Below are 26594 nucleotides of genomic sequence, written 5' to 3' on the forward strand. Positions count from 1 at the left end.
GGTCCTGTATGCATGTCAGGTCATGCAGGTCCTGTCACATATACATGACAAGCTGTCCGGATCATGACATGCAGCTCACATCTCCAACATGTCACATGCACAGTGACTGTGCAGAGGCTTTCACAGACCTGTCAGCTACAGTTCACATACATGAAAGCCAGTCCTGCAAATGATGCATGACACAGGGCGCGGGAATTTTTTATGTGACATGCAGGACTGTGCAACCTGTATGCCTGTCATGACCCCGGTTTGCCCGGGGTGCTTGACGGTAAAGGTCAAGCTTGGCAGTTGTTGATACCACTTGGGTGGAGTGGATTGCGGAGACATATTTCTTGAATTGCAAGTCAACATTGTCGTCATCTTGAGTCAAAGTTGGTTTATCAACTTGGGATTGATTTGTATTTGCAGATTCTCCATCCCCGTCTGGCTTTGTCTTCTTGGATAAGATTTTGCTAAACCAGGTCAAGAGGGTCTTTTTATAGAATCAATAGTACTTTCTGCTTCATTGGTACCAAGCTTGTCAGCAAGGAGGAATTCTATCATAGCCAGTTTACAGCAATTAAGGATCAAAAACAAGGTTGATTGCGGCAAAATCCTTCATTTTGTCCCAGTACTTGTCAAATTTCTCTCTCCATTGGATTGATTAAGTCGATGAGATCTGCTTGGCCATTGTTTGAACTTGCTTTGAGTTGCACATCAATCCTTTTCATGTATTTATAAACACCAGGAGCTGTTGGATATTTGGTCATAGTGAGTTTATTTGTTGCTACATAGTGGGTAGGAAAACAGAACAACCTTTTAGAGTATTATTCAGACAGTCACTAAAATAACTTCTAACTGGAGAATAATCCTCACCAGAATTGAATATTGCCAAAAATTCCTTCATAGTTGATATTTCCTGCCACTTGGTGGGGGTCAGGCAGTCAGTGAAGTTAGCATCTTGCAAGGCCAAGGTAGTGAAAGCATCCTTGTAAGGAATAGCTGATTTCACCATCAGATAAGTTGAGTTCCAGCGGGTCGGAACATCAAGGGAGGGGAGGGCTTGCACTCCTTCAAGGCTAGCTAGCTCGATTGCCTCCTTGAAGAGCTGCTTGTGAGAAGGATTACTTCTAGCATATTGAACAGCATCCCAAATCTTGTTGATCAAATAGGAGACGTGCTTGAGGCCATCCTTCACAATCAGATTGATTACATGAGCAGCACAACAAACATGGAAAAATTGTCCATTCATATTGGGTGGAACACTGCTTTGATCTTTCAGAATGGAGCAGATCTGAGCTAGGCCGATGTTGTTTGCAAGTGCGTTGTCCACGGACATAAAGCCAATCTTATTGTATATCTTCCATTCGGCAATAGTGGTAAGCAACTGCTCTGCAATGGCTAGACCGGTATGAGGAGTTAGAAAATGCTTAAAAGACAGTATTCTTTTCTTGAGGTTCCAGTTGAAGTCGATGAAATGAGAAGTGATTACCATGAAAGGTGTCTGGTTTGATGAGGTCCAGACATCAGTTTTCAACACCAGGGGAGATATGTTCCCACTCCCCAGGGAGTGCCTTACCGTAACTTTTTTCCATAACTGTGCTGGAGGCCTTTGGTAAAGCAATATTGAATAGGTATGAACAAGACTGGAAGTCAGTGTGGAAATCAGTTGGAAATTATCCAGAAATAAACCATAACTTGCCAAAAAATCATCCAGAACTCATCTATAATTCATCCAGAACTCATCCAGAATATAGTCCTTTCTTGGCTCCATGACCAGTGTGTGCTTTCCATGGAGATGTGAAAGGCCCAGCCTGTGATTTTTTCCCCCTCATGTACTCGTGTACATCAGGGGGACAATTGGTGTCTCAAAACAAAAAATTTACTTTTCATGTGGCTGTGAAAGGCCCATCCTGTGATATTTCCACCTCAATGTACGCGCGTACATCAGGGTGATTATTAGCAAAGTGCAAAAAGGTTAACTTGCATGTGCACATGTGAATTTTGAAAAGCAAAAAAATACAAAATTCACTAGATCATTTTTGTGAGGAGGACAGGATATATGGCCAAAGTGAATTGGCACCGCAATCCAACCTTGACTTAACTCAGACTTTCACCCTATTAAAACAGTTTTTTGTCATTTTTATCAGCCAAATTCAAATTAATTCCCGCATTTCCAAGAAAATGGGTTTCAATTTCAATGACTGCAACATTACCACATTCCAAAAATCTAAACCCAATAATACCAAGTCAACTTTTAGTTTAATTTTGTACATCAGGGCATATAATGTGAATTACAAGAAACCCATTTTTTTGGAGGAATTACTTTTGAGAATGGGAATTTTGCTTTGCTATCCTTGAAAATAAGTAAACAGGAGCAATTGATGAGTTGGACTTTGGTGAAATATCATTTCATCATATTTCTTCCTACAGTTGTACATGGAAAACAAAAGAATTCTACACAACATTGTGTTGACTTCCAAATCAATTGTGACTGACTTTTCACTAACTTCTCCATCCAATTTACTATTTTGGGGATGAGTGACTAATCCACATCAGGCTCACATCCAACCAAAACTCACATAAAATTCAGCTCTGGCACTCCCTGGGGAGTGGGAACATATCTCCCCTGGTGCAAGGTGATACAATCAATGTCTTGAATATCAATCATAAGTTGGGCTTTCATCAAATTATACAGATTGATGATCTCGGTTTTGGCAGTGCCACGGCTAAGGAGTTTGAATCAGGGTTGCAACGAGTTCACAAATGCTCAGAAGAGGGGCTGCTCAACTAGAGTGAAAGGATGTTCATGTGCAATAATCATTTGCATCAATAGATATTGAGATTTCTCGGGGGAAAAGGTCCAAGTTGTTAATTACAACAACCCATCCGCAAGTTTCAGCAAAGATTGCTTGCTTGATGTTGCATAGGAGCTACATTGTTCTAGGTGGCGCCAGAGGTATTTGGTTCTGTTTGTGCTCTTCCCATCCAACTGAGATTTACAATAAACACAGGTTTCCTTCACGTCATTTGCTGGGGGACATAACAATTTAATGAGATTAGTAATATTTTCCACTTTCCAGGCAAAAAAAAAAAAAAAAAACAGAGAAAAATTCAACAAACCCTGCCCCTTCTTCTTGAAATGGGCCCAGATATTGCTGGTGGCCTTGCGCTTCTTCTTGGCTTGATCGGAATCGGTAGTGAGATCAAGAGCTTCATTTTCTGTTGAGGTTTTCTGGGATGCTTCTGGAGTAACTACTTCTTTCTGACTGTTGGGGGAAGATTCAGTCACTTTGATATTGGCAGCTTCCAAGGATGCCAATGATTGAATGATTCTGTTTCTTTTTGAGCGGGCCATTGGTGGTTGAGAATGTACTTGGTGGTGGGACTGATCTTCAGTCCCCCCCAAAGTGTGGTTAGTTGGGTCGCAATTGGGTTCATGGGCCAAACCAAATGGGAAAAACCCTGCCTGAACCCAACCCAACAATCTAATTGGGTCTCAATGGGTCGGGTTGAATTTTCTAACAGAGGCCTGAAGGCTGCCCAAACCCGACCCAAAACCCATTGGGTCTTGGGTCTTTGTGGGTCAACTCAACCCATTTAAATCCCTACTCAGAATCTTTATTATCATTGTTTGAACCAAAGAGAGAAAATTAGAGAACAAATGTGACAGGAATGATGAAACAGAAAAAAATAACTTGAACCCATTTTCAAGGATTTTTTGGTTGAATGGGGTATCCACTAAGGATCACCAAACAATACCTGTATAGACCTGGTACATGCGGGCCTGTGCCGTTTCTGGGTCTAGGTGTTGGAATTTGGTGAAAAAAGAATAAAAAGAACAGTCACTGGACAGATACATTGGTACCCCCAAAAGCTCATTCTAGAAGGCCAACCCACAAACTTGAATTCATGAGTATTCAAGAATGAGTGTGTAAAACGACTTCAGAAGAATGTATATAAGAAAATAAAAAGTATTTGGAACATCACAAAATTTACAAAATTGCTTGCATTAAATGACAATTTTGGAAAATCTTCAATACCATTCCAAAAAAATAATGAATAATCAGAATCAATAAATTGACATGTGGAATGAATGATAATAAATGAAAAAAATGAAGTCCAAAATCCATTCAGAAATTTTGCGGGCAGTGAAAACACATCAAAAAGTCAAAACTGCACTATATAAACATGTCATGCATGTGACAGAGTCAGGGAAATTAGACTATTATAATATAAGTTGACCACAGCCAAGCTTTGCTCACACCTACACCTCAGGATACTCCCATAGGGAGAAAAGGACTTAGTGGTTACACCCACTAAAGTCCCCTCTATAAATAGAGGCCTATTTGGCCCTCAGGAAAAGATCCCCCAGACCATTCACTGCCCAGAAACTGTAAGTTTGCCGTGAATATTCTCCCCTGCTACTAATGTAGCCCCTTTTCCTTTTAAACCACCCTTTGCACACAAAATTCACTGGATTAAACCCTTTAAATAATCAAAAATCCTTTATTAGCATATTTAAAGCTTTATCCTTATAAGTAGTTGCCGTAAGACCTCCGCCTCTGTTAAGCAGCCAATCAGTTTAAGCACTTACCACATACTTTTTACGCCAAATTAATTCCCTGTATGTAATCATTCCCCTGTTACAGACTGTTTAAACCCTTGTAGTGGCCACATTTGCCACGTAACAAGTTTGGTAATTTACATTACCAGTGTTTACATCAGCACAGTTATAGTGCTAGGGCCCAAAACCCTTATTTTGACGGGTTTTTAGCCCTAAGCTTTATAAATAGGGATGTACTTACGGACTGCTCTCTGCTTTACCAAGTTGCTATGAGTTTGTATTTCTTGCTTTCTCTTGATCATTTATCGTTTTTGACTTTGATTGCACATTATTTTTTTAGTTCTTCATCCATTGTTCAAGGATGAATATTTCAAACTGGCTAAATGGGAACCAGAATGGATTTCCAAAGCAATACAAATTGCTTGTGAAATTTGGGAAACTCAATACAAAAGTAGAACTCAGGAAACAATGTTACAAGAGCCCAATGTTCCTCCAAAGGTGAATATTTTCTATCTTCTCCTTGATGTTGCATTGACTCTTGGAATAAAGCTTAAATTTTGCACACTACACAGCGGCCTCAGACGGATGTGCTTGCCATGCTGAGTGGTGCGTCTGAAGCCCGATCAGGGCAGATCTCCACTGACGCGCTCAGCATGTGGCTCGCTGGGGGTTTGCATCTGGATTTGGGAAGAATTCCAGTGAACCCCCTTAAATGGTGGATTGCGCAAGGGCGCTGTGGAAATACTCATGGTGGTCTCATTCAAATGGCACTTGATGTGCTCAGCTGTCCAGGTCAGATTTTCAAATTTTCAGTTTTCACTTGTAGTTTGGAACTAACTAAGTTAAAAATCATTCAATAACAGCAACCACTGTGGATGTTGAAATTTAGATCGTTTAGCTTTGGGAGGGATTATGTGTCTGACCCAGCGCTTCATCTGTCATGACAGGGATGGCTGTGGCATTTTACTCAAAAAACGATCTAATCAAAAGTGGAGTTTTGCGTTGATAGAAGCAAGAACAAAAGAAAAAAGGAAAGGAGAAGGATAACCAAGAGATAATGGTAGAATGATTGATTAGGATGTGATTTTTAAATGAATGAAGAAATATTAGTACTGAATCTACTACTGGTAAGCCCAGGTACCTGTGCTGACTACCACCTCGTTTAGCCTGAGATGGCGGAGCCAAAGGAGCTTTGTAAGGCCTAGAATCCTCATGCCTCTTCCTGCCAGCCGCTTCCGAGTCATACCCACCCAAAAACGATTGAGATGAAACCGCCGGGGGGTACCATTGCTCTAAAGACCCACAGCTGGCCTTAAACTCCACGGAGGCCGAGTGAGATGTTGGACAAGGGCCGGGAGACTGGGCCCAAGAACTTGACGCCTGATTGGATGGAAAGGAAGCCACTACGTGGCGGATTGGGCGACTTCAATTGAATGGGATGAGCGCCCCATTGGGCAAGAAAAAATTGTTACTGCGTTGTTCGACCAGACCGGCTTCCTTATCTTTTTGGAGCTCGGCGCAACGCAGAGTCCCATGATTTTCCCTGTGACAGTAGTAGCAAATCATCAGTCCTCTGTTGACCGTCAGTCCCGGCTTTCCTCCACCTTGCTTCATAAACTGCTTGAAGGCCTTAAACATCTTGGTGAGATCCTCCATCGACGTTTCGGGTTTGGGATCTGAAGAGGCGGCCGCTGGCCGCTGATCTGCAAGCATCTTCTTCATGGTCTCATTTGCTTCTTGAAAGGGAGCCGCTACCGGAGCTGATGATCGCATATCTTTGAAGGAGAGGGAAATCTGTCCCTTCATGACAGTATCTACGGCGCTGCGGAGGGTTTTAAAGGATAAGAGTCTGGCACGGTTATTGGCCGTCATTACCAGCGTGTTATCCTTGATCAGTTGATCCCTAATGCGACCTTGAAACCCCGCTGAGAACGCCTGATAGAACTGCTTTTTCAGCTCTTCCTCGGATTCAACATGATTTTTCAAGACTAGATATGCCTGGATGGGGTCCCAAGATTTGCGGAAGTCATGATAATCCGCTACAGAGGAGACCCCGCCCTTCTTTGTCCATTTATCAACTAGGTTCGCGACGTCGCGCTCTGTGAAAACTGCTGTGTCCAAGTCCGCCCAATAACCCCAGGCTGTACCAGGGTCCTCCAATCTGCCTCACAGAGAGGCTTACCTGCAAAAACCTGTATCTTGTCTGAGAGCCCCAGGAATATCGGCCTGTATCAGGCTTTTTTCACCTTTTCCTCTTTTATAAATCAACTGTCAGCCCACTGAGGTTGCCCTTCTGGAATTAAGAAGTGCTTGGGAGTGTGCTTCTTCTGATGCAATTTAGGCCTTGTAGCTGCCAATATAAGGCCTGATCTTTGTGTTTGAAATTTCTAAACACCAAGAAAGGAAACCATATTGAGGGAGAGATGTTTTGTAAATCCATATGGCTGTGTATCAAAAGCTGTTTCAATCTATTGAAAGGCAGTGGAACACTGCATTGTTGCTTAGATCAGCTGATCACCTGCATCTCAAAGAAACCTTTTTCTAACCGCTCTCCAGGCCATGATTCTGAACCAAGAGCTATCCGGCTGTCTCTGTAAGACTCCTAAATAGGGGTCTTCACTGATGGGTCAAAAGGAGGCATGAGGGATAGGCTGAAGAGCCTGGAAGTGATTCCAGTGCCAACGTATACTGGATTTCAGGGACTAGCCAGTAGAGAGAAGGGATCCAAGTTCTCTGTGTAAGTACAACTAAGTACAACTAGAGTGATGGAAGAGAAGAATGAAAAGGCTTACCTAGCCAGTAGAGAGAAGGGATCCAAGTTCTCCACTGCACTAGGGAAGGGATGAACTGAGACTAAGTACAATAGGCTTATGTAATCTTGTGAAAGGCTATGTGAAAGTCTTGTGAGGGGTTCTTGTGAGACCCCAAAGGTGGGGCTCACAGTCTCTGCCGCCATTTTGAAGAGGGGAAGTGCGCCTTTCAAGTGATGTGGAGGCGGGAGTCATTTCCTTTGGGAAGTGGGGTCTTTGGGGGCACGAAGTTGGCCACCTGCAAAAAACTCAAACTGTATGTGGGGCTCTCATGCCAAAAATCAGGAATTGCATGCATGTCCCTCCTTGACGCTGACGGGAGGTCGTACTTAGTGCGAGGCACTTCGCGCCGCGTCCCTTGGCAGGCGACTTGTGCTCAGTTTGACTTGTCCCTGGACCCCCCAAACTTGGCTACACCACGGATCGTGTTCCTGGAATCGGCACACGTCCGGTGGACACTTGGGACTGAAGAGTGTCCACTGGATGGCCAGGGAGCATCCCGCGGATGCCAGGTGCGCTGAGCATCACGTGGACGTTTTTTGAAAGCGTTCATGTGATGCTCCGCTCTTAAGAGCGTCGAGTGGACATCCCAAAAAACCGTCCTTTGGACATTCTCCATTGAGAGTGTCCAATGGACACCTCGGGTCAAGCATCCATCGGACACTCCAGGCAGAGTGTCCGATGGACACCAAAGCATCACTGTCCGGTGGACACTCTTGTCTGAGAGTGTCCGATGGACACCATCAAGACAGCGTCCATCGGACACTCTTGACCGAGAGCGTCCGATGGACACCACCAAGACAGCGTCCATTGAACACTCGACCGAGAGTGTCCGATGGACACCCACAAGACACCGTCCATTGGACACTCTGGATCAAGAATGTCCGATGGACACCCACAACCGCACACTCTCCACTGAGAGTGTCCGATGGGCACTAACAAGACACCATCCATCGGACACTGCGGATCAAGTGTGTCCGATGGACACCCACCATCAGCATTTTTCGGACACTCCGATGGAGCCAGAAAAAGGACTGCCACTCGCACACTCTGAGCACAAGTGTCCAATGGGACATTGATTGAACAATTGAACTCAAGTGCAGTCACCAGCAAACTGTGCCTAATTTCACTATTGCTACACGGTAGCATTGTTTTTCATTGCCTGGATTTTTTGTTTACAAGTCATTTACTCCAGAAAAAGTATCAAAAAAAATTCAAACCCTCCAATATGATATTTTGGATTTACAATCATTTCTCATTTGTTATGTAATTTCTCAACAAAATTATATGTTATAACCTAAAATACGGTAAGAATCCAAGATTCTAACACTGCCTAAAATTTAAAACTCTATAGAATTATCCACATCATTATCTTCATCCCCTGCATGGGTTTGTTGATATTCAAAGCGATGTAAGCCCCAGTTTTGTAAGCCATCTAAAACAGATTGAACCATATCTTGATTGGAAATCTGTGGTAGATGAGTCTGGGAGATTTGATGGTGATGAAATGGATCATTAAATGAAGCAGTGTTGATGACATAGTTTCTGTTGTCTGTGTGTTTGACTTGAGTGGTCCTGATTTCTGTTTCTTGGCGTTCAATTCTGGATGGTCCTGTGTTCATGATTGGACATTTTCCTTTGTGGCAATTATGCTGAACGTTGATACAAGCTTGCACATCCTACAAAGGTGCCCCAAGTTAATATTCTTGAATTTCAAATGGATCATTCAAATTAAAAAACTCACTTTGACATTAACATACTGATTTGTCTTTGTGCGGCAGATCTCTCGCATTGAATAAAGCTCATTTGTTCCCATTAGCTTGAAATGATTAACGTGGACATAGAACTTTGACCTTGCACTTGAATAATGTTCCCATAATGATTCAACTGATCCAACAATTAATTGTGAGCCATGTTGCGGAATCTGTGAGGAGAAATTGAATCAATAAATGATGGTAAATGGTTAAAATACAAAATCAATTACAACAAGAATTCAAGTGACTAACCAGAACAAAACATCCTCTCTCCAAAACTTCATGTTGGTTTATTTGAACTTGGTGAATTTGTCTGATTCTGTTGCTTGAGCAGTGTTCAATTAATGTTTGAGGTACTCCAAGCTGGTCTTCTTGAGGGACTTTGGTAATTTTTGCAAATGGATACTGTTGGGGCAAGAGCGGATTTGCAGTGGCAAGGTTGTAACCCAAAGACTTGCGGATAACTTTGTTGCATAGAAAAATATTGAGGACTTCTTGGGAGGCTTGGGAATAGGTCTGAGTTAAATGATCATACATATAGCCGCCAGAGAGAATAAACCGGAGTACATAATAATTATCAAAAGTGATAGCAATGTCTTGTCCTGGACTTTGTCTGTTTGAGTGGATTGATGTGTTCCGTAATACACCATTGAATGATTCAAACTTCTCAGTTGAAAAAAGACTTGCTGGTCCAAATCAAAGGATTGATTCAGGGAGATGGAGAAGGTGGTGAAATTTTGGTTTGTTGACCCATTGCGCAGTAGTTTTGATGGCGTGATAAAGGAAATTCTTGATGTAAGCATTCAGATTTAATTGGTATTTGTCCATATTATCAATTTTTGTAATGAAAATAAAGGGAGCAAGTTGACAGAGAGCCGTCCAGATTTCTTTGCGTTCGGGAGTCAAAAGATCAAAAAAAATAAAGGGGCGGCTTGAACAAGAATCTTGAATTCTTTTCCAACTAGACTTTTGATGTGAGTGACAAAAGATTTCCCATTTATCGGCGGAATATTCAAACCTAGAGTGTTGAAGGATTGGAGACGTGTGGCAAGTTGGGTTTTTTCATGGGGTTTCAGTTTGTTTCCGGAAAGTACATCCCTTGCAAGATATTTTACAAATCCAAGGAGAGCAACATGGAGTATTTCAACCGGAGTATCCTTAACACCATCAAAACCTGTGCAATCAATTTAAAAAGAATTTAATGATTGAATTTGTTCAGTTCAAAAAAGGGTAGCAGGAACTCAAATGGCTTTAGACAAACCTTCAAGCTCTAAAATGGGATTGAACAATCTTTCAGGCTGATTTTGTTCAAGAGTTTCCATAATTTCTCTAATTCTGAAATTGTTCTTTGATTCTTCCAAAAAACGTGTGTTGATTGAGTCGGTGAGGCCCCATTGACGCTTCTTTCGAAGATACTCTGCATTAGTTTCTTCAATGGCAGTAGAATATAGTTCATAGGTTCTTTCGTGGGTAAGACTCCAAATCCTTTCATTGCCTGTGGCCTAAAATCCGCCCCAAAATTTTAAACAAAACATTCTTCAGATACATACATGACCCAAACCTTCCCAAATGTGGAAAATCATATCATACTTACTTCAGATCCATCTGGATTCATTCGCAAGAATTGAAACATATAATCCAATGTTTTACGCTGATCCTTTCCATCTGCGTGTAAAGTACATATCCGACATGGATTCAAAGAGCTTCCAGGATTTGGCGTGTTTGTGAGCTCGGCATGCATTGGTGAGTCTCCCAAAATGCAAAAGACAAGTCCAGTAACTAAAACCTCCTGCATAATAGATGAATCAAATGCTGTGAAACCAGTTCTTGTAATAACACTGCAAAAAATTAAAATTTAGTCAAAATAAAAGTCATCAAAACTAAAGAAAAGTGGCACTTACTTCATTTCAGCAACTAATTGCTCCAGAATTTCCAATGCTGAGGCTCTGTTGGAGGTGGATAAGAAATGGCAGTTGTACTCCTGATTGGATAAGTTTGGCGGAAGACCAGAAAGCGTAAAATAAAAAGAAATGTGTTTGTTGAATTTCTTTGATATGTTTCCGGAAGTATCGTCGCAATATAGGGTGATTGGAATATGTCGAATAACTTTTCCTTCAGCTCTCTTGCGCCAAGGATTGGGTAATTTTCTTTTTGTTTGGTTGTTTTGACCATCACATTCTATAAGGAAGGAGATTAGTTGTTAGTAATCAAAACAAAATTGATACCCCAAAGAAGCAGATAATTTAAAGTACCAAAAATAGCATCACCACATATTTTAGAGAGGTTTTGCCCATTAAATTGAATTTTGCAGTAGCAATTCTTGAATTCACTCGCAGGGATAACTAGAAGTTGCGGATGATTGAACTCGATATCTTGAGGTATTTTCATTTTGATTAAGTTTTGATGATTTTTGACAAATGGTTCAAGATCCGGGGCGATGCATTTGGAAACAAGTTGAGAATCTTGAATGTAAAAGTAAATTGGAATCAAGAGTAATCCGGAAGCTAATTCAACCGGTTCGTAGAGATAGTAATGTTCTCCGTTGACTTCACACATTGGAGCACGATGTTGTGGCGCCAGCTCCTCAAGCCATTTCTTGGATTGTGAAAATTTGAAGTGGCCCTGACTTGTCATTTCGGGATAATAATCTATGTGCCGACTCACTAAGGGGTTTGCCAAATCCTATATGTTAAAAATAGGAAAGAGTAGTCAATTTCTTGACCAAAAATCATCAAAATAACATCCATGAGTCTTCCTTACTTGCGACAAGATTCCCTGGATACTGAGTGAAAAACAAGGAGTTCCAAAGGGACTTGGTGCAGTTTTCAGTTGAGTCTGGAGCAATTTGCGGACACGCACTTGTGCACTGCGTACAGTTGCCCAGGCTGGTAGCTTAATGTCACAGATTGACATCACAGCACGGACCTTGTTGTAGATTGCTCTTGAGATCAGGGAGTGGGTGTGCCCAATCAACATTGAGCCCACAAGTTCCTGCAGGTGGACATGGTTATTTTGGTCAGGTTTCTACCATAATATATTTAATATATTTACTGCTGATCCCAATTTTAGAAAAAAAAGACGCACCATCTTGTTCTTGAATGGGAACCACCTTGCAGAATCGCCTGGATCATTATCATTTTTGCTGTCTGGAAGCCCATCAAACACTTCAGCATCTTCCTCACGCAGCATTTCCTCAAGATGCGCAGTAATCAAATCATGAAGACTGATTTCATCGTCCGTGTTCAACCTGCTCTGGATTTGTGATTCCTGAAGTGCAGTGGTTGCTTCCATGGCATTGAGGTCGTCTTGATGATTGTACGTTTGATGATTTTCATCCTGATAGAGATCATTATCTTGCACATCCGGCTGAGGGAGGCTTTCTTCAAGTTCGGCCTTGTATCTTTCAAGTCTTTCCCTTGAAACTTGCTCATCATGCACTTGGAGATTCTCCAGATGATTTTTTCCCAATGCATGCTGACGCCAGTTTAAAAAATCCCCGCCCTGACACAACTCACATCTCCAAACCATACGTCTGTCCCTGATTCTGAGTCTAGATACAAAGAAATCCGGTACTTTTTCTGCAAAAGTGGTGTTAAGGGTCAATTTTTTTTCTCATGAAATAAGACCAAAATGAGCTGACCTTGTTTTTTGTTCATGTTGATCTCAGCCATTGATTGTGCGCAAGTGCAGTTGATTGATTTGTGGGGGGCTAACTTATGAGAATCAGTGCAGTGTTACCCTTGCAAGGGGCCTGTTCCTGCAGTGAGTGATGACTGCGGAACTTGCTCGAACGTTCCTCAAGCACCAGTGATCAGCTCTATGGGCCGAATGCCGTGTTGGGACTTGCTTGAAAGGACTTGAACCCTCCAGCATCAGCCCATGAAGTGCGGTTTGACTTTCTCAAATGATCCGATATTGAAAGCTCCAGCAGCATCAGCCACTCGATTGACCATTAATCCCCCCTGCGGTTGACCATCTCACTCCATCTCACTTGGATTGGACAACTTTTTTCCGCAATGACACCAACTCGAACACCAGTGTTGAGGCTCCCAGCAAGAAAAAATCTTTCTCAGCAGTTGCCGGACCAAGCACCCAACCGTTTTAAGCCTTTTCTATGACCATCCTTCTCTTTTTGCCCGCCACCAACTGACCCTGACATCTGTCTCTATTCGCTCACACTAGGGCCAGAACCTTCAGGCAGTCACAAGCGGCCCCGCCGTGAAGCGAGTCCGTCTTCATCAAGCAATGGTGAAGACGGTGATGATGGTGGAAACTATATCCAAGAATCAGGCAAAGATAGCACCCACCCCAATTGACTCGGTCCATCAATAGACCCAGAGATAGACCAACTAGATCAATTGTTCCACAGCAATCAATCCGGTCTGATGCCCTCGGCAACATCCTCAACGGCCCCTGCTATGACCACCGAGGACGATCCCCTTGTGGATCTCCTCAGGAAGCTTCGGATTCAAACCAAGCTTGATGATAAGCACTATCAAGATGCTATCACTATATTGAATGTAAGCATTTTTTTTCACTCTTTGGCTTCCACCCATCTCATTGAAGTTGTATCAAAAAGACGCCAGGAGCTGCCATGCCCTTCTTAGTCTTCCGAGAGATGCAGCGCTTGCAGCAGGACTCCTCAGGCTCAGCCACACACGAGCCAAAGGTCACCGCAAATAACAACAACAGCACCGCTGAACCCCCATCCAAAGGTTTTCAGTACAGCAATGTCCTAAAGGTCTGTTCCAATCTCCCTCTCTCATGTCATATCCTCATTGGTGTGTGCTTTTTTCTTTAGGACCGTATCCGGGACATCTCCAAAGAAACAATGCTGCGATCCGACATCCAGGCCTACACACGAAAGCGATACACCCCTGGGACAGGTGACAGGTCCTTGCTCACCCTCACAATGGTGCGTTGTCTTTGACATGATTTCTCATTCTTGATGCATAGCACTGATCTCAATTTAAACAGCCAAGTTTACACGGACTCCCCCTTGAGTTCCGCAGAAAGGAATTCCCGCCAGGGGTCATTGATGGTGACAACGCAGCCACAAAAGATTTTATCTCCCAAGTACGCGAGATCCAGCGCCACGTCCGGTACGGTGTCCGTGAGAAGCTCCTTTCAAACATTGTTCGACCCGACAACTCTGGATTCGTTGAGGAAGGTGAAGTTCCGAATATCCATGAGCTTGCCGAGACAGTTTACAGGCACCTGCACCCTGTCGAAGCATCTGTTTCAAACGAGCAGCTTAGAAATATCTCAGTCCTTTTCATCGCCCGAGTTGCCCACCTTCGATTACAAACCGTCGATCACCTAGTAAATCCTCCACTCAAGAAAATCTCGCAATGGGACCTAGTTGATCAAAAGCTCAAAGAACTCGCGACTCGTAACGCCGATTACTGTGCGGCGTAAGTGTCTCCATTTCTCTTTCACTGCATATTCCGTATTTATGTTCATCAAAAAAGTAGCCTGACATTTTTTACTCATTAAAGCTGGGGCAAGGCAGTCCTGGCCAAGGATCATGCCCTCTTTGGGCAGGGGAAAACGTTTGCACAAATTGCAAAGGAAAACACCATCGAAATGCCCACCGATGACGAGGTTCAGGAACAACTCAACATTCTTCTGCGATCTCGTGCCGGTAGGACCTCTAACGAGGCTCAAGAACAACCTGATGAGCATCACCGATCTCGTTCCGGTGGGATCTGAGGCCTATTGAACTCGTGCCGGTAGAACAAGAACAGCTCGACGAGCATCTAAAATCTTGCTCTGGTAGGATCTGAGGCCCGACTAGCCCCTCCCACCAAATTTCTCACTTTTTCATCGTCTCCGACCAGTCTCCTGGAGGTGGGACCTGGAACAACTTTGGATAACATCTCAATGACCATCTCCGATATCATCCTGCTAGGATTGCAGGCTTCTCCCTCAACATTTTCACTTTTTATATGTGTTGTTTGCTACAATCTCACCGATGAAAATAATAAAGTACTGAAAACGTTATTATGTACGTGAGCCAGCCAAAAAAAAAAGGCTGCAGGTGCGAAAAAAAAAAATTGGGTCCGCAGGTGCGAAAAAAAAATGGGCCGCAGCAAAACTGGTGTGAAAAAAATGGGCCGCAGCAGCTTGGCTGCAGCCAGGCAAGTGAGAATATCCGGTGGACATTGACACTCAGGGCCGTAAAGTCCAAACTCATATCCGCTGGATGGTTTTGCCGCATCCGCTGGATGGTTCGATGCCATAGGATACCATCCAGTGGATGGTTCTCTCACATCCGCTGGATGGCTCGATACCATCCAGCGGATGGTATTGTAACATCCGCTGGATGGCTTGATAACATCCAGCGGATGGGTTTGTCATATCCGCTCGATGGGTTTGTTACATCCGCTGGATGCCTCGATACCATCCAGCGGATGTGACGCTCTGAAATGTTAAGGATCCGTCCAGCAGACTAGTGTCCGCTGGACGCTTCCTGCCCCGCGAGTTCTGGACGGCAGAAAACATGTCCAAGTCCACATCCGATGAACATCGGACATGTCCCGTGGTGTATGTGCCAAGTGGGGCTTGCGCGCTTGGGGGCGGGCCCAGCGGGCGTTATACAGGGCTATGTACATATATGCATATGCACATATCCGAAGACCCCGGCGGCCTCCTTCAGCGAAGGAATCTCTCCCGAACCCGTCACGAACAGAACCTACAGCAACCCGTCCAACGTATCCTAGCTCCTATTTGCAACATGGTAAGCACTATCGATCTCAGAATCTATCTTTCAACTGTCCAAAAAAACAAGCGGTACTGAATAAATTCTTTTTCTGTCCCCATCTTTATCAAAGCCCAAAGCACCGAAATTCCGAAAGTTTGCCGCCGTTAAAAAGATCATCAATCCGAACGATGCGCGACTGAAATCAAATCAACAGAAGGAGGAAGAGAAAAAGAAGAAAGAAGAAGAAGCTCAAAAGAAACATGTGTAAGCTTCCGTCCGCCGAACCTGAACAGAAACATATATATAATCTGTTTTTTTTGTTGGATAATTCAGCGCTCCACCACCAACATCGATGTTCTTGACTCATAACACAGCCCTCGCACCCCCATATCGAGTCCTGGTGGACACCAACTTTCTCAATTTATCGCTGACCAACCGGATCGATCTCATCAAGGGGATGTTGGACTGTTTATATGCGAAGGCGATCCCATGCGTCTCGGATTGTGTTCTCGCCGAGCTCGAAAAACTCGGTACTCGGTACCGATTAGCGCTCAATCTGGCCAGAGATCCCCGAGTCGAACGGCTGCCTTGCTCTCATCGAGGCACATATGCAGACGATTGCATCGTTCAACGGGTTACCGCACATCGTTGTTATATCGTCGCTACATGCGATAGAGGTCTCAGAAGACGTCTGCGGAAAATTCCTGGAGTTCCAGTTCGTCTTTTTCATTTAGTCTAACTTTTTTCTGTCTCATATTCACATTTGCTTTCTGATAACCGTTGTCACAATAGTTGATGTTCATCAAAAGGAAACAGTATGCAATCGAAAGACTCCCCGATTGTGGGCTTCCTTCTTGACCCAAAAACCTGCTTCGCTTGTCCAAAATTACGAGGGTATGCTGATGATAATAATGGAAGAAATATAATAATGGAAGAAATAAAGACTACGGGGAGCTTGAGTCGATGTTTTAGCTGATGAAAGGAGTTGTGGATAGCTATGTGAAGATAACGGGTGCTGAACGGATGAGATGCTAGTAGATTCTAAAGAGTGAGAGAAGCAGTTAGCTCTTCTTAAATTTGCACCGTAGGACCTGTTGTGTTTTCAGTGCCCACCAAAATTCATAATATATTTTGGGATTTTTTTCATTTATTATCATTCTTGTCGCATGCCTGTTTTGCATACCCCCTATTCCGCATTCATGAATCATACCCAGTTTTTTCCTCCTCATTTTGACATGACACAAATAGTAGCGGGATTCAAAGTAGACCCGCGCATGCCACTTGCAAGGCAAGGCAAGCCGGCGTTCAACTCAAATGTCGAATGTCGACTTGCAGTCTCCCCGCAAAACTGGGTTATGCAAAGTGACCTGCATGCACGTGCGGGTCTACTTTGAAACACCCTAGTATCACAAATCACAATCCATCTAAAATGATGAAAATAATTATCATGCATTCAGAATTCCAAAAAAAATAATTTTTAATGTACTTACTTTGTGCACCATAAAACACACTTTGTGCACTTTGGGCAACCAATTCCCAATGTTGCAGTACTTCACGCACTGCAGAAAGGGTCAATCTAAATGCACGCCACTTTTTGACTAGATGCACGCCAAAAAAGTGGCGTGCACGCCTGCACACCAAAACAAATGGCGTACAGGAGCAGTGCACGCCATTTGTTTGGCGTGCGTAGCCCTGCACGCCAAAAATACTCCTTTTTGGAAGAATTTTGGCGTGCACAAACCCTCCATGCCATTTTTTTTGGCGTACAGGCGTTGCACGCCACTTTTTTGGCGTGCCTATAGTCAAGAGTTGGCGTGCTGCGTTTTACATGCAGTTTTTTTGGGGGCACAGTTGGCCACTGCGCCCCAACGGAATGATGAACAGTGCCTCCGCCACTATGAATAGTGCCAGGATGAATAGTTTTCATAGTGGCCAAGCTTGGTGGAGTCACTATTTATAGTGGCGGAGCTTGGCGGAGGCACTATTCATAGTGGCGGAGCTTGGCGGAAGCACTATTCATTGGCGGAGTTTGGCAGAGGCACTATTCATAGTGCAGAGCTTGGCGGAGGCACTATTCATAGTGCGGAGCTTGGCAGAGGCACTATTCATAGTGCGGAGCTTGGCGGAGGCACTGTTCTGGTGCACGCCACTTTTTGACTAGATGCACGCCAAAAAAGTGGCGTGCAAAGCCTGTACGCCAAAAAAAATGGCGTGGAGGGTTTGTACACGCCAAAATTCTTCCAAAAAAGAGTATTTTTGGCGTGCAGGGCTACGCACGCCAGACAAATGGTGTGCACTGCTCCTGTACGCCGTTTATTTTGGCGTACAGGCGTGCACGCCACTTTTTTGGCGTGCATCTAGTCAAAAAGTGGTGTGCATTTAGATTGACCCCTGCAGAAAAGGGGCAAGAATTTTGCCTATTTTTTTGATGAATCAGTTGATAAGGTCTTCATTGCCCTATAAATAAATTTGTAAAGGTATTTTAGGCTCTCAATCTCTTAAAGAGTATGGGTCCAAGCGTGAACTTATGTGATGAAAGAGCTTAAATACAGGGGTACTTGCTACTAGGAGGATCCCCCAGATTATACCAAACCCAGCTTTTAGGTTCATTGTCTCAAGAGCCTGCTGTCTAAAGCACCTACCAAGCTTAAGTGATCAAAACAAATTGTTGTGATTGGAGCCTTTATATCAAGCTCTCTTCTTCCCTCCTCCCTTTTTTTATCTCCTTCACCCATCTCCCCTTTCTTGTTCCTTTACATGTTTGATCCATTATCTTTGTTCCACTGAAGTACTATCTACTTGCTATCCTTCCTCAAACTCTATATGTGTACTTGGCTCTTTTCATTCAGTGGTTGCAAACACTGAGGAAGATCCTCCGCCTCACAAAATGGATCCTCTAACTTCTCTGATGGCTTCCATACAAAACAATGATGAAGATCCTCTGCTTGAGGCTGCATCTAGAACCAAAAAATTACAACCAGAAGGCTGTACTACAATTCCTGCACCCCCAGCACAGAATTATACCTCAAAAGACAATTGCTTTTGTATCATCCAGGCAAGTAGCATGGCTATACAATTGTGACAGCCAGATCCTATCCTGTCAAAGGAGTGGTACAATTTGTGTACCAGTGGAATCAATCTGGTAAATATTGGCCTCATCAAAAGGCTCTGAGCACATCAAAAAATTTGACACAGTCAACCTCTTCTGGATCTTCTATTCCAAGGCCAGTCTAGCAGCCTTGTGTGCATTGGCCAGCGTGAAGGCCAAGCAAAACTGGCTGAAGGAGGAGAAACATGTTCTCCAGAGTGAAATTGAAAAGGCTGCCCCCAATTGGGCGGCCAAAATATGTCTTGGTTTAGCTTATCAGCCCCAAAAGAAATCACAATGGCTCTGTTTCCTCATGAAATTCACATCTTGATACAGAGGAATACAAGAACAATCTTGAGAAGATTGAAGTATTGAGACAGGATATCTCAGACATGAGAGCTAAGCTGAAATTGTGTTATGAGCTGTAGAGTGGGCTCTGCAGCACAGGCTCCCATTAATAGCTTACATGTACATGTAAAATACAGCACTCTCAATTTTTCAGAGTCTGAAGTTACAGAATGCTTCCTCATCCTGCAACCTAGTATCTTAGGATCCAGAACCCCAGAACCCAGACTCTCTTTCTCTCCATTGACTAGACCATAAAATATTGCAGGATCTATATCACAGAGACAAAAAGAATGAACCATAAGAACAGCAGAAATAAAACCAATTCCCTCCAAAACCCTGAAAATCCCAACTCTGTCTCCAAAGCATTGTCTATCCCTACTCCAAAACCCCTCATCTCCCATTACTGACTGCAAACCCATTTCCATCCCTACTCCAAACCTCCTCACCTCTGATTCCATTCTCCCTACCCCAAATCTGCCTCCAAAACCCTCAATATCCCCACTCTGCACCTCTGACACACTCAAAAATGGACACAGCCAAAGCAGAAGGAATCTCACAGCAACTAGCCAACATGGCAAAGCAGCTGCATACAGAACAAGCCAAAGCTCACCTAACAAAGACTCTGGGGGGGGGGGGGGGGCAACCTCCTCACAGTGGCAGCTCTGTCTGTGGTTACAAAAATACCAAAGATTGGGACCTCCAACAAATACAACAGAGCACGCAGGGAAAAGGAAGAGACTTACTGCACTCAAGTGGCACTGTACATTGCCTCCAACCCCGCCATGTTCACTGATGACTAAGCCAAGGTCATGTTATTGGTCTCATACCTGCCCGGAGCTGCTGACTCATGGGTTAAGCCAGTTTTTCAATGGATTCTTGGGGGGGGGGGGGGGGCAATCTAAGCCACTGAATTTTGACCAGTATCAGGAGCTGGGGTGATTCCAGCCTAAGAAATTCTCCTTTTGGGAAATCCCCATGGTTATCAGACTGAAAAAAAAACCACATTTTTACATACTAGATTAAGTAGGTATGCATGCTGCAGCTTCCTCTGGGGTTGCCAAAGTACAGGAATCATCCCGGGCAAAAAGGTACATGCACCTATGCACGCGCTTGCTGCGGAGGCTTTCCAAATGGGTACAACTTTGTACTTTGCAGGGATGAAATCTTCTTAAGCTCCCCCACAACAACTTACAACCTGCTTGAAGAGGAAGATTTCATGGCAAGCAGGTGCAAGGTGTTTACACCGGAGGAATCCTTTGGGTGAGTGGAGAAATTTATTGAACTATGTGAAAAGATAACTTTAAGAGATGTGAGGGTTGAACTCACAACCCTGCATAATGAAGGAATCAAACCCCCAACCTCAACTTTCATGAGTGATGCCAAAACACTGGGCTTCTACGCAAAACTAGTGGTAGCATGCACTATCTGCTAGTTTAGTGTTGCTTAGTTACTGGCACAATGCCGTTAGTGGTAGCACTGCTACGGGGCCACTACGCTATGCTAACAGGCACTAACAGTGCCATCTGCTTTTTTAGGGGCTAATTAGCACTGCTAGCGTCAATAGTGCCAATAGAGGCCCTGCAGTTTTCAGGGAAGCCCTTTAGCAGTAGCAGGAAATCATTGAATGCTAACAGAAAACCCTGTTGGTGGTAGTTTAGCTCTGCCACACTACACTAAACTACCAACTGAAAGTATTTTAATGGATTCTCTTCCTTTCTTCAAGGAGGTTCCCTCTTGAGTGAGCACCTTGTATCTGCTTACGAAGGGCTTTGGCCAGTAGGTACAACTTCAAGGCCAGGGACAAATCATCTCTGGAATGTTAGTATGTACATGTACAGTGGGTCATGTAATGTTTTTTCAAGTCATGAGATTAGCTGCAGGGGTGGAAAAGAAGTTCCCAAGAATGATTATGAAATAAAAAAAAGTAAAAATTAAAAAAATTAAAAATGTGAAAAATGTCTAATTTCTTGCCAATTTCTCAGAATGTTCATTACTGTTCAAACCAAGGAGGGAAGATTGGAGAGCACAGTAATGAAAATTCTGAGAACGGACTTACTTTGCGCACTGCAGAAAACTCCTTGTGCACTGTGCAGTGTGCAAATTTCCAAACTCTTTGTGCACTGTGGGTGAGGAATCAAAGTTTTCAAGTTTTTTTTTTTGACAAATCAATTGAAAGGCCTTTGATTGCCCTCTGCGTTTTTTTGGGGAGTTTTCTGAAGCTCCCTTGTATGCTGAAAACACCCTTCAATAAACAACACAAGTTCAGTCATGTGCGGAGCTTGAATTAAGGTTCCTGCATGCCAAAAATTCCAAATATTTTTTTGAAGCATGATAGATATATATTAAAGTGTTTCAGAACTTTTTGGCCATGTTGTGCAAGAACAAGGCTTTGAAAGATTAGGAGATAGCATCACTTACTGGCGCATTTGACAGATTTCATGCAAAATTTCCTAATTGTTCAAAGGAATATTATTGCACAAAGTGGCCAAAAAGCTCTGAAACACTTCAATATATATCTATCATTCTTCAAAAAATTATTTGGAATTTTTGGCATGCGGGAACCTCAATTCAAGCTCCCCAAAAGACCTTGTTTTGTTTCTTGAAGGATGTTTTCAGCACACAAGGGAGCTTTGAAAAACACCTAAAAAAATTTGCAGAGGGCAATCAAAGGCCTTTCAATTGATTCTTCAAAAAGAAATCTTGAAAACTTTTATTCCTTCACCTGCAGTGCATGAAGAGTTTTCCGCAGTGTGTGAAGTAAGTCCGTCTCATGAGAAATTGGCAAGAAATCAGATATTTTTCACATTTTTCATTTTTTTTGTTATACTTTTTTTTCATAATCATTGTTGGGAACTTCTTTTCCACCACTGTAGCTAATCTCATGACTTGAAGTCTGTGACCTGAGATTCTGCATTGAAAAATGTGATTCCAAAAACATTAGATGACCCACTGTACATCATCCTTGGAGCTTCTTCCACTTGCCAGGCGGTGAATTCTGGGCAAGATTGCTGCAAGCAGTTAAACTGTGTGCCTGCTTCCCAGGGATGCTATTGCTACTGGGCAGCCGGAGGTGATTGAACTTAACTAAGTCCCTCTCTCCCCTAAGGCTTTGCCGGAGGGACTTATGACTTATCGGGAATTTTTCCATGAGAGATATTTTTGTTTTGGTGGTGTTTTCCTTTGAACCACCAGAACTCAACTCTGACCATCACAAACCTTCTATGTTTTTGGTGGATGGTACAGGATGGTACGCCTGCATCTGTCCCTCCTTCTCATATAATTTCAGACTCCCTGGGCTCAATCTTCATCCCTCTTTTATTTTGTGAAAAGTCTCATTTTTGAAGAAATCAACCAGATCACACAGAAAAGGTCCGCGCGCGCTCAGCCAAAGCGCTGTACTTTTATTGAATCATTATTTTCTCAATCAGATGTTTAAAAACTTTGAGTTAAGAAATAGAGAATCTGAAAAATGTGTAAAATATGAGAAAAAGCATGCAATGTATAAAAAGTTGGTCTTGTGAATGATGGTTGAGAATTACATGAGATACAGCGGATGTAACAAAATGAGGGCTGAAATATCCAGTTCTCTCATGCAAGAATTCCTGACAAGTCACAAGTCCCTCCGGCAAAGCCTCAGGCAAGAGAGGGACTTAGTTAAGTCCGGGGGGTGATGCCTTGCCAGCATGCCAGTGAGAAATCACAGTGCGTGCTTGCTTGGCTCTGAAAGGATATGTAGTTATGTAATTGCTCATCCAATTACCTACTTTTTCACATTTGGTTGCATTATTTAGCTTTTTTTGCAAATCAACAACCACATTCATTTATGATTGTTTAGGCTACATTCAGGTAAGCCACAGGTTGAGCCTGAAGATTGGTTGTTGATTTTATGATCTGTTCAAACTGACAACTCCACTTGATACGACAATCCTTAGTTTTACAAACAATCAGTCCTTCCAAGCCCTCTTTCCGAACGTCACCTCATCGTCACGATATCGCATCGTCCCACGTCCTATCGCGTGAAAAAAAAGCGCAAACCATGAGAAAGGTGATTCGGATGGATATCCTCGGGTAAGAACTAGAATACCTTTAAAAATTACGCCGCCCTCTTTCCGCTGTTGGCTGTTCTTAAGAAGTTCGAGAGCCCGAGCTTTGCGTGCTTTTTCTTCTGCGAGCCGGACCAACTCTTCTTCTTCTTGACGCCGTCGTTCGGCCTGTTGATGTTCCAGCTCTACTGTCATCAGCGCCAGCTCCTCTTGGGCGCGAGGATCTTCGGTCTCTGAAGGATCGTCTTCCTTGGTTTGTTCTTTGAACTTAAGTTTTTTGGACTTCGAGGATTTGTGAGATTTGCGAGACTTTTTTTTCTCCTTCTTTTCTCGCCTCCGTCTTCTCCGTGCCGCATCAGAAGATTCAGAGCTACCAGAACTCGAGTGCGACCGTTGCGAAGCCGTAGATGTCTCACTTGGAGAGCGAGAGTGACGTTTTCGATCATGGTGCGAATCAGTCCTGTCTGTATGGTGGCCATGTAAAGAACCATAAATAGAAGAAAAAAAAATCAGTCTTGGCATGTCTGTGCGGTGATATTGAGAGGTCCCGGGTGAAGTTTGGTGCGCAACTCATATGGGAATCATCGGCAGCTTTCTCCGGCCGGGGTTTCTGTTTGCGCTCCAATTGACCACAATGTACGATCTTCACAAACTCGGCTCCGCCCAAAGGTCGATGCTTTTTATCAGTCTCGAGCCCACCTATCTCTTGAACGACCTCAAACCCGGACTGGACTCGACCAAAGACCACATGCTTTCCTGTAAGATGTTCTGCCGGTGCCAAAGTGATAAACCACTGAGATTGGTTGGTATTGGGACCCTTGTTGGCCATGACGAGCAAACTGGAGTGAATGAAGTTTGGTGAAAACAACGTCAGCGGGAATGTTTTTTTGGTTGGTCGAGTGATTTGTCGATTAATCGAGTACTTGCCCCTCTCGGTCACAAGCCAGTTCGAAATTCTCATCGTCAAATTCACCACCATAAATGGATTCACCTGGAGAATGGTGTAGCTCGATTAGCATCTGAACAATCTAACAAATTTCTTTCCTTTCTCATCACACGCAGATTATTGGTAAAACTGAGACTCAACTGACCAGATTTCCCATTTTGCTGGATAATATCACCACCTTGGATCATAAAGTTGGGGACAATTCGATGGACTGGTGATCCCTAGCAGTAGATACACGTCGGAAAACAAGTTATCTTATCAGAACAGACGGTATGCGTTCACTTTTTTTTTTGTGAAAAAAGAGGATAGATGAGACAAAAAAAGGACCTTGTAGCATAACGGTGTTTCTGGTGCGATAGTACTGTACCCTTTCTCGCCCGTGCAAAGTGCGCGAAAACTGCGACAGAAGAACCAGTAATATAAGTCAAGGTATATTGAAGCTCCGATTGGAAAGATTAACACTCACTTTTCGGTCGTGATAGGTACACGATCTTTGAAGAGCTCGAAGATAACCCGTCTCGCCGGTCCATTATCGACCGAGAAATCGAAAAACACTCGTGGGTTGCTGGGATTGCTCATGGTGTATTTAGATAAGTATCCCTCTGGTTCGTGCTGGACTGGGGACGGCCCGACGGGGTTGTTCACCTTGGGCGATTCTCACGAGCTTAACTAAGCATCTCTGTTAAGTTTGCGATTGTGACAGTTCGAGCGGATGACCGTGACACTCGACACCGCGCACATGTCGCAAAACAGGAATTGGTTGCTGTTAGAGGACCGGAACAGGACCCAGGAAAGCCCCTATGGAACACAGTAACCAAAATGTATGATTTTTTTGTCAAAAAACAAAAAACCTACGCACCCCAGATGTACAAATGGTCATTTTGGCCGGTAAAGGTACTCACCTCAATTGTATGAATTTTTTCTGAGGGCAAGGGGGGTAGTAACCAAAAATGTATGAGAATCAGGGGCTCAAGCTAAGGTTGAAATCCTTGTCTGTAATGATTTTTCAGTCTGAATCAAGTCTACAGTTCTAGGCTGGAGCGGTACCACACTCACCCTAACTTGACACAAGTCCCCCCTGGTGGGAGGCTCGCTGTGGCTGGCCGCAAAGCGGCCCCTCCCGCAGGGAGGGACTTGTGCACAAAGTCAAAATTTTGGCTGAGAAAGAAATCACCAATGGCTGGAGGAAAAATACTTAGCATCACCCAGCCTCCCCCTCAGCTCCTGTGGACCTGCCCCAGAGCCAAATTACACTTCTCAATCTCAGCTTTCAAATGGCACTGGTCTCATCTCCCCAATCCTTATCATTTTTGCTGTACTAATGTTGTAAAAATAAAAAAACACAAAGGAATGTAAACCAAGACATTACAACCATCATGCCTTGTGGATATTGGATTCACAAGCCTGCAGATATCTGCAGATCCTACACCTGTAGCCACCCAATTGATGCAGATAGGATATTCAATTGTGCATATTATCAGAAAATCCAAAACTGGATCTTCAGTGCAATGGAATATCCTCCAGGATTCCTTTGACCTCCAAAACGGATTCCTTCAATCAGTTTTGGAGTTCATGCCTCAAAAACTTGGGGGAGGGTGCCCATCAGTACTGCCAAGAAAACTGTCTATCCAGTTTTTCTTGTACATATTTTGGTGAATTTTAAATTGTGCTTTCGTGTTTTTAGGATTGAAAATCCTTCCTTTGTCTGCCAGCCTGCAGACATTATTCATAAGCCTCTCCTACGGAGAGCCCTCCGGGCGGGGTCCCCCGGACCCTCCGTTCGAGAGGCTTAGTTAAGCTAGACACTCACCTACCCTCCGGCTGCGGCTCCAGTACCACCGCCACAAGTATATACGAAGTACAGCTAACCCAGGAGAGCTTGCAACTTGGCGCGCAAACTCCGAGACTTTGTGCCGCAGCGGCCAGACTTGTCCGCAGCTCCAGACATCCGTGCGCGCGGACCGTGCCCGGGGGAACCCGGGGGAGGAGCCTGCAGGAGAGCTGCCTGCCGCCGACCCAAACCCTGCCTGCCGCCACCACCAACCCACCACCCACCACCGCCGAATCCATCAACCCCGCCACCGCCACCCCCAGTAAAATCAACCCCAACGGTCCTTTGGAACCATTGTGCCATTGGGGAACAATCCAACACGCGTGAGTTATTTTGGTTTATCATCATCATGTGTGGGCCTTTTCTCACCACGAACTAATTTCTATGCCGCAATTGATCATTTCCGTAAAAGTAGCAGGTTTGGGATGGACAATAACTCCCGTTATCGTTCAGTTTCACCGTCCGAATACCGCGAATGGTTCCACCATCCACTGACGCCGCCTGCCGACAGACACGTGCCCTCGC

General features: G+C 43.8%; 2 protein-coding genes across 2 annotated transcripts; one reads left to right on the forward strand and one right to left on the reverse strand.

Annotated features, from left to right (window-relative positions):
- Nucleotides 1-15846: 15846 nt before the first annotated feature.
- Nucleotides 15847-16671, forward strand: PtA15_9A58 (uncharacterized protein; the record flags this gene model as incomplete). Its single annotated transcript, XM_053172814.1, has 4 exons — nt 15847-15849; nt 15944-16077; nt 16147-16528; nt 16606-16671. The coding sequence occupies 4 exons, from the start codon at nt 15847-15849 to the stop codon at nt 16669-16671; spliced, it is 585 nt and encodes a 194-aa protein (XP_053023489.1).
- A 6522-nt stretch (nt 16672-23193) lies between these two features.
- PtA15_9A59 (uncharacterized protein) lies at nt 23194-24979 on the reverse strand (the record flags this gene model as incomplete). Its single annotated transcript, XM_053172825.1, has 8 exons — nt 23194-23258; nt 23334-23756; nt 23863-24131; nt 24220-24283; nt 24384-24459; nt 24566-24635; nt 24705-24883; nt 24956-24979. 8 exons carry the CDS (start codon nt 24977-24979, stop codon nt 23194-23196), a joined length of 1170 nt encoding a protein of 389 aa, XP_053023490.1.
- Nucleotides 24980-26594: the final 1615 nt, after the last annotated feature.

This window comes from Puccinia triticina, chromosome 9A, assembly GCF_026914185.1.
Source record: "Puccinia triticina chromosome 9A, complete sequence".
NCBI classification, from domain to species: Eukaryota; Fungi; Basidiomycota; class Pucciniomycetes; order Pucciniales; family Pucciniaceae; genus Puccinia; species Puccinia triticina.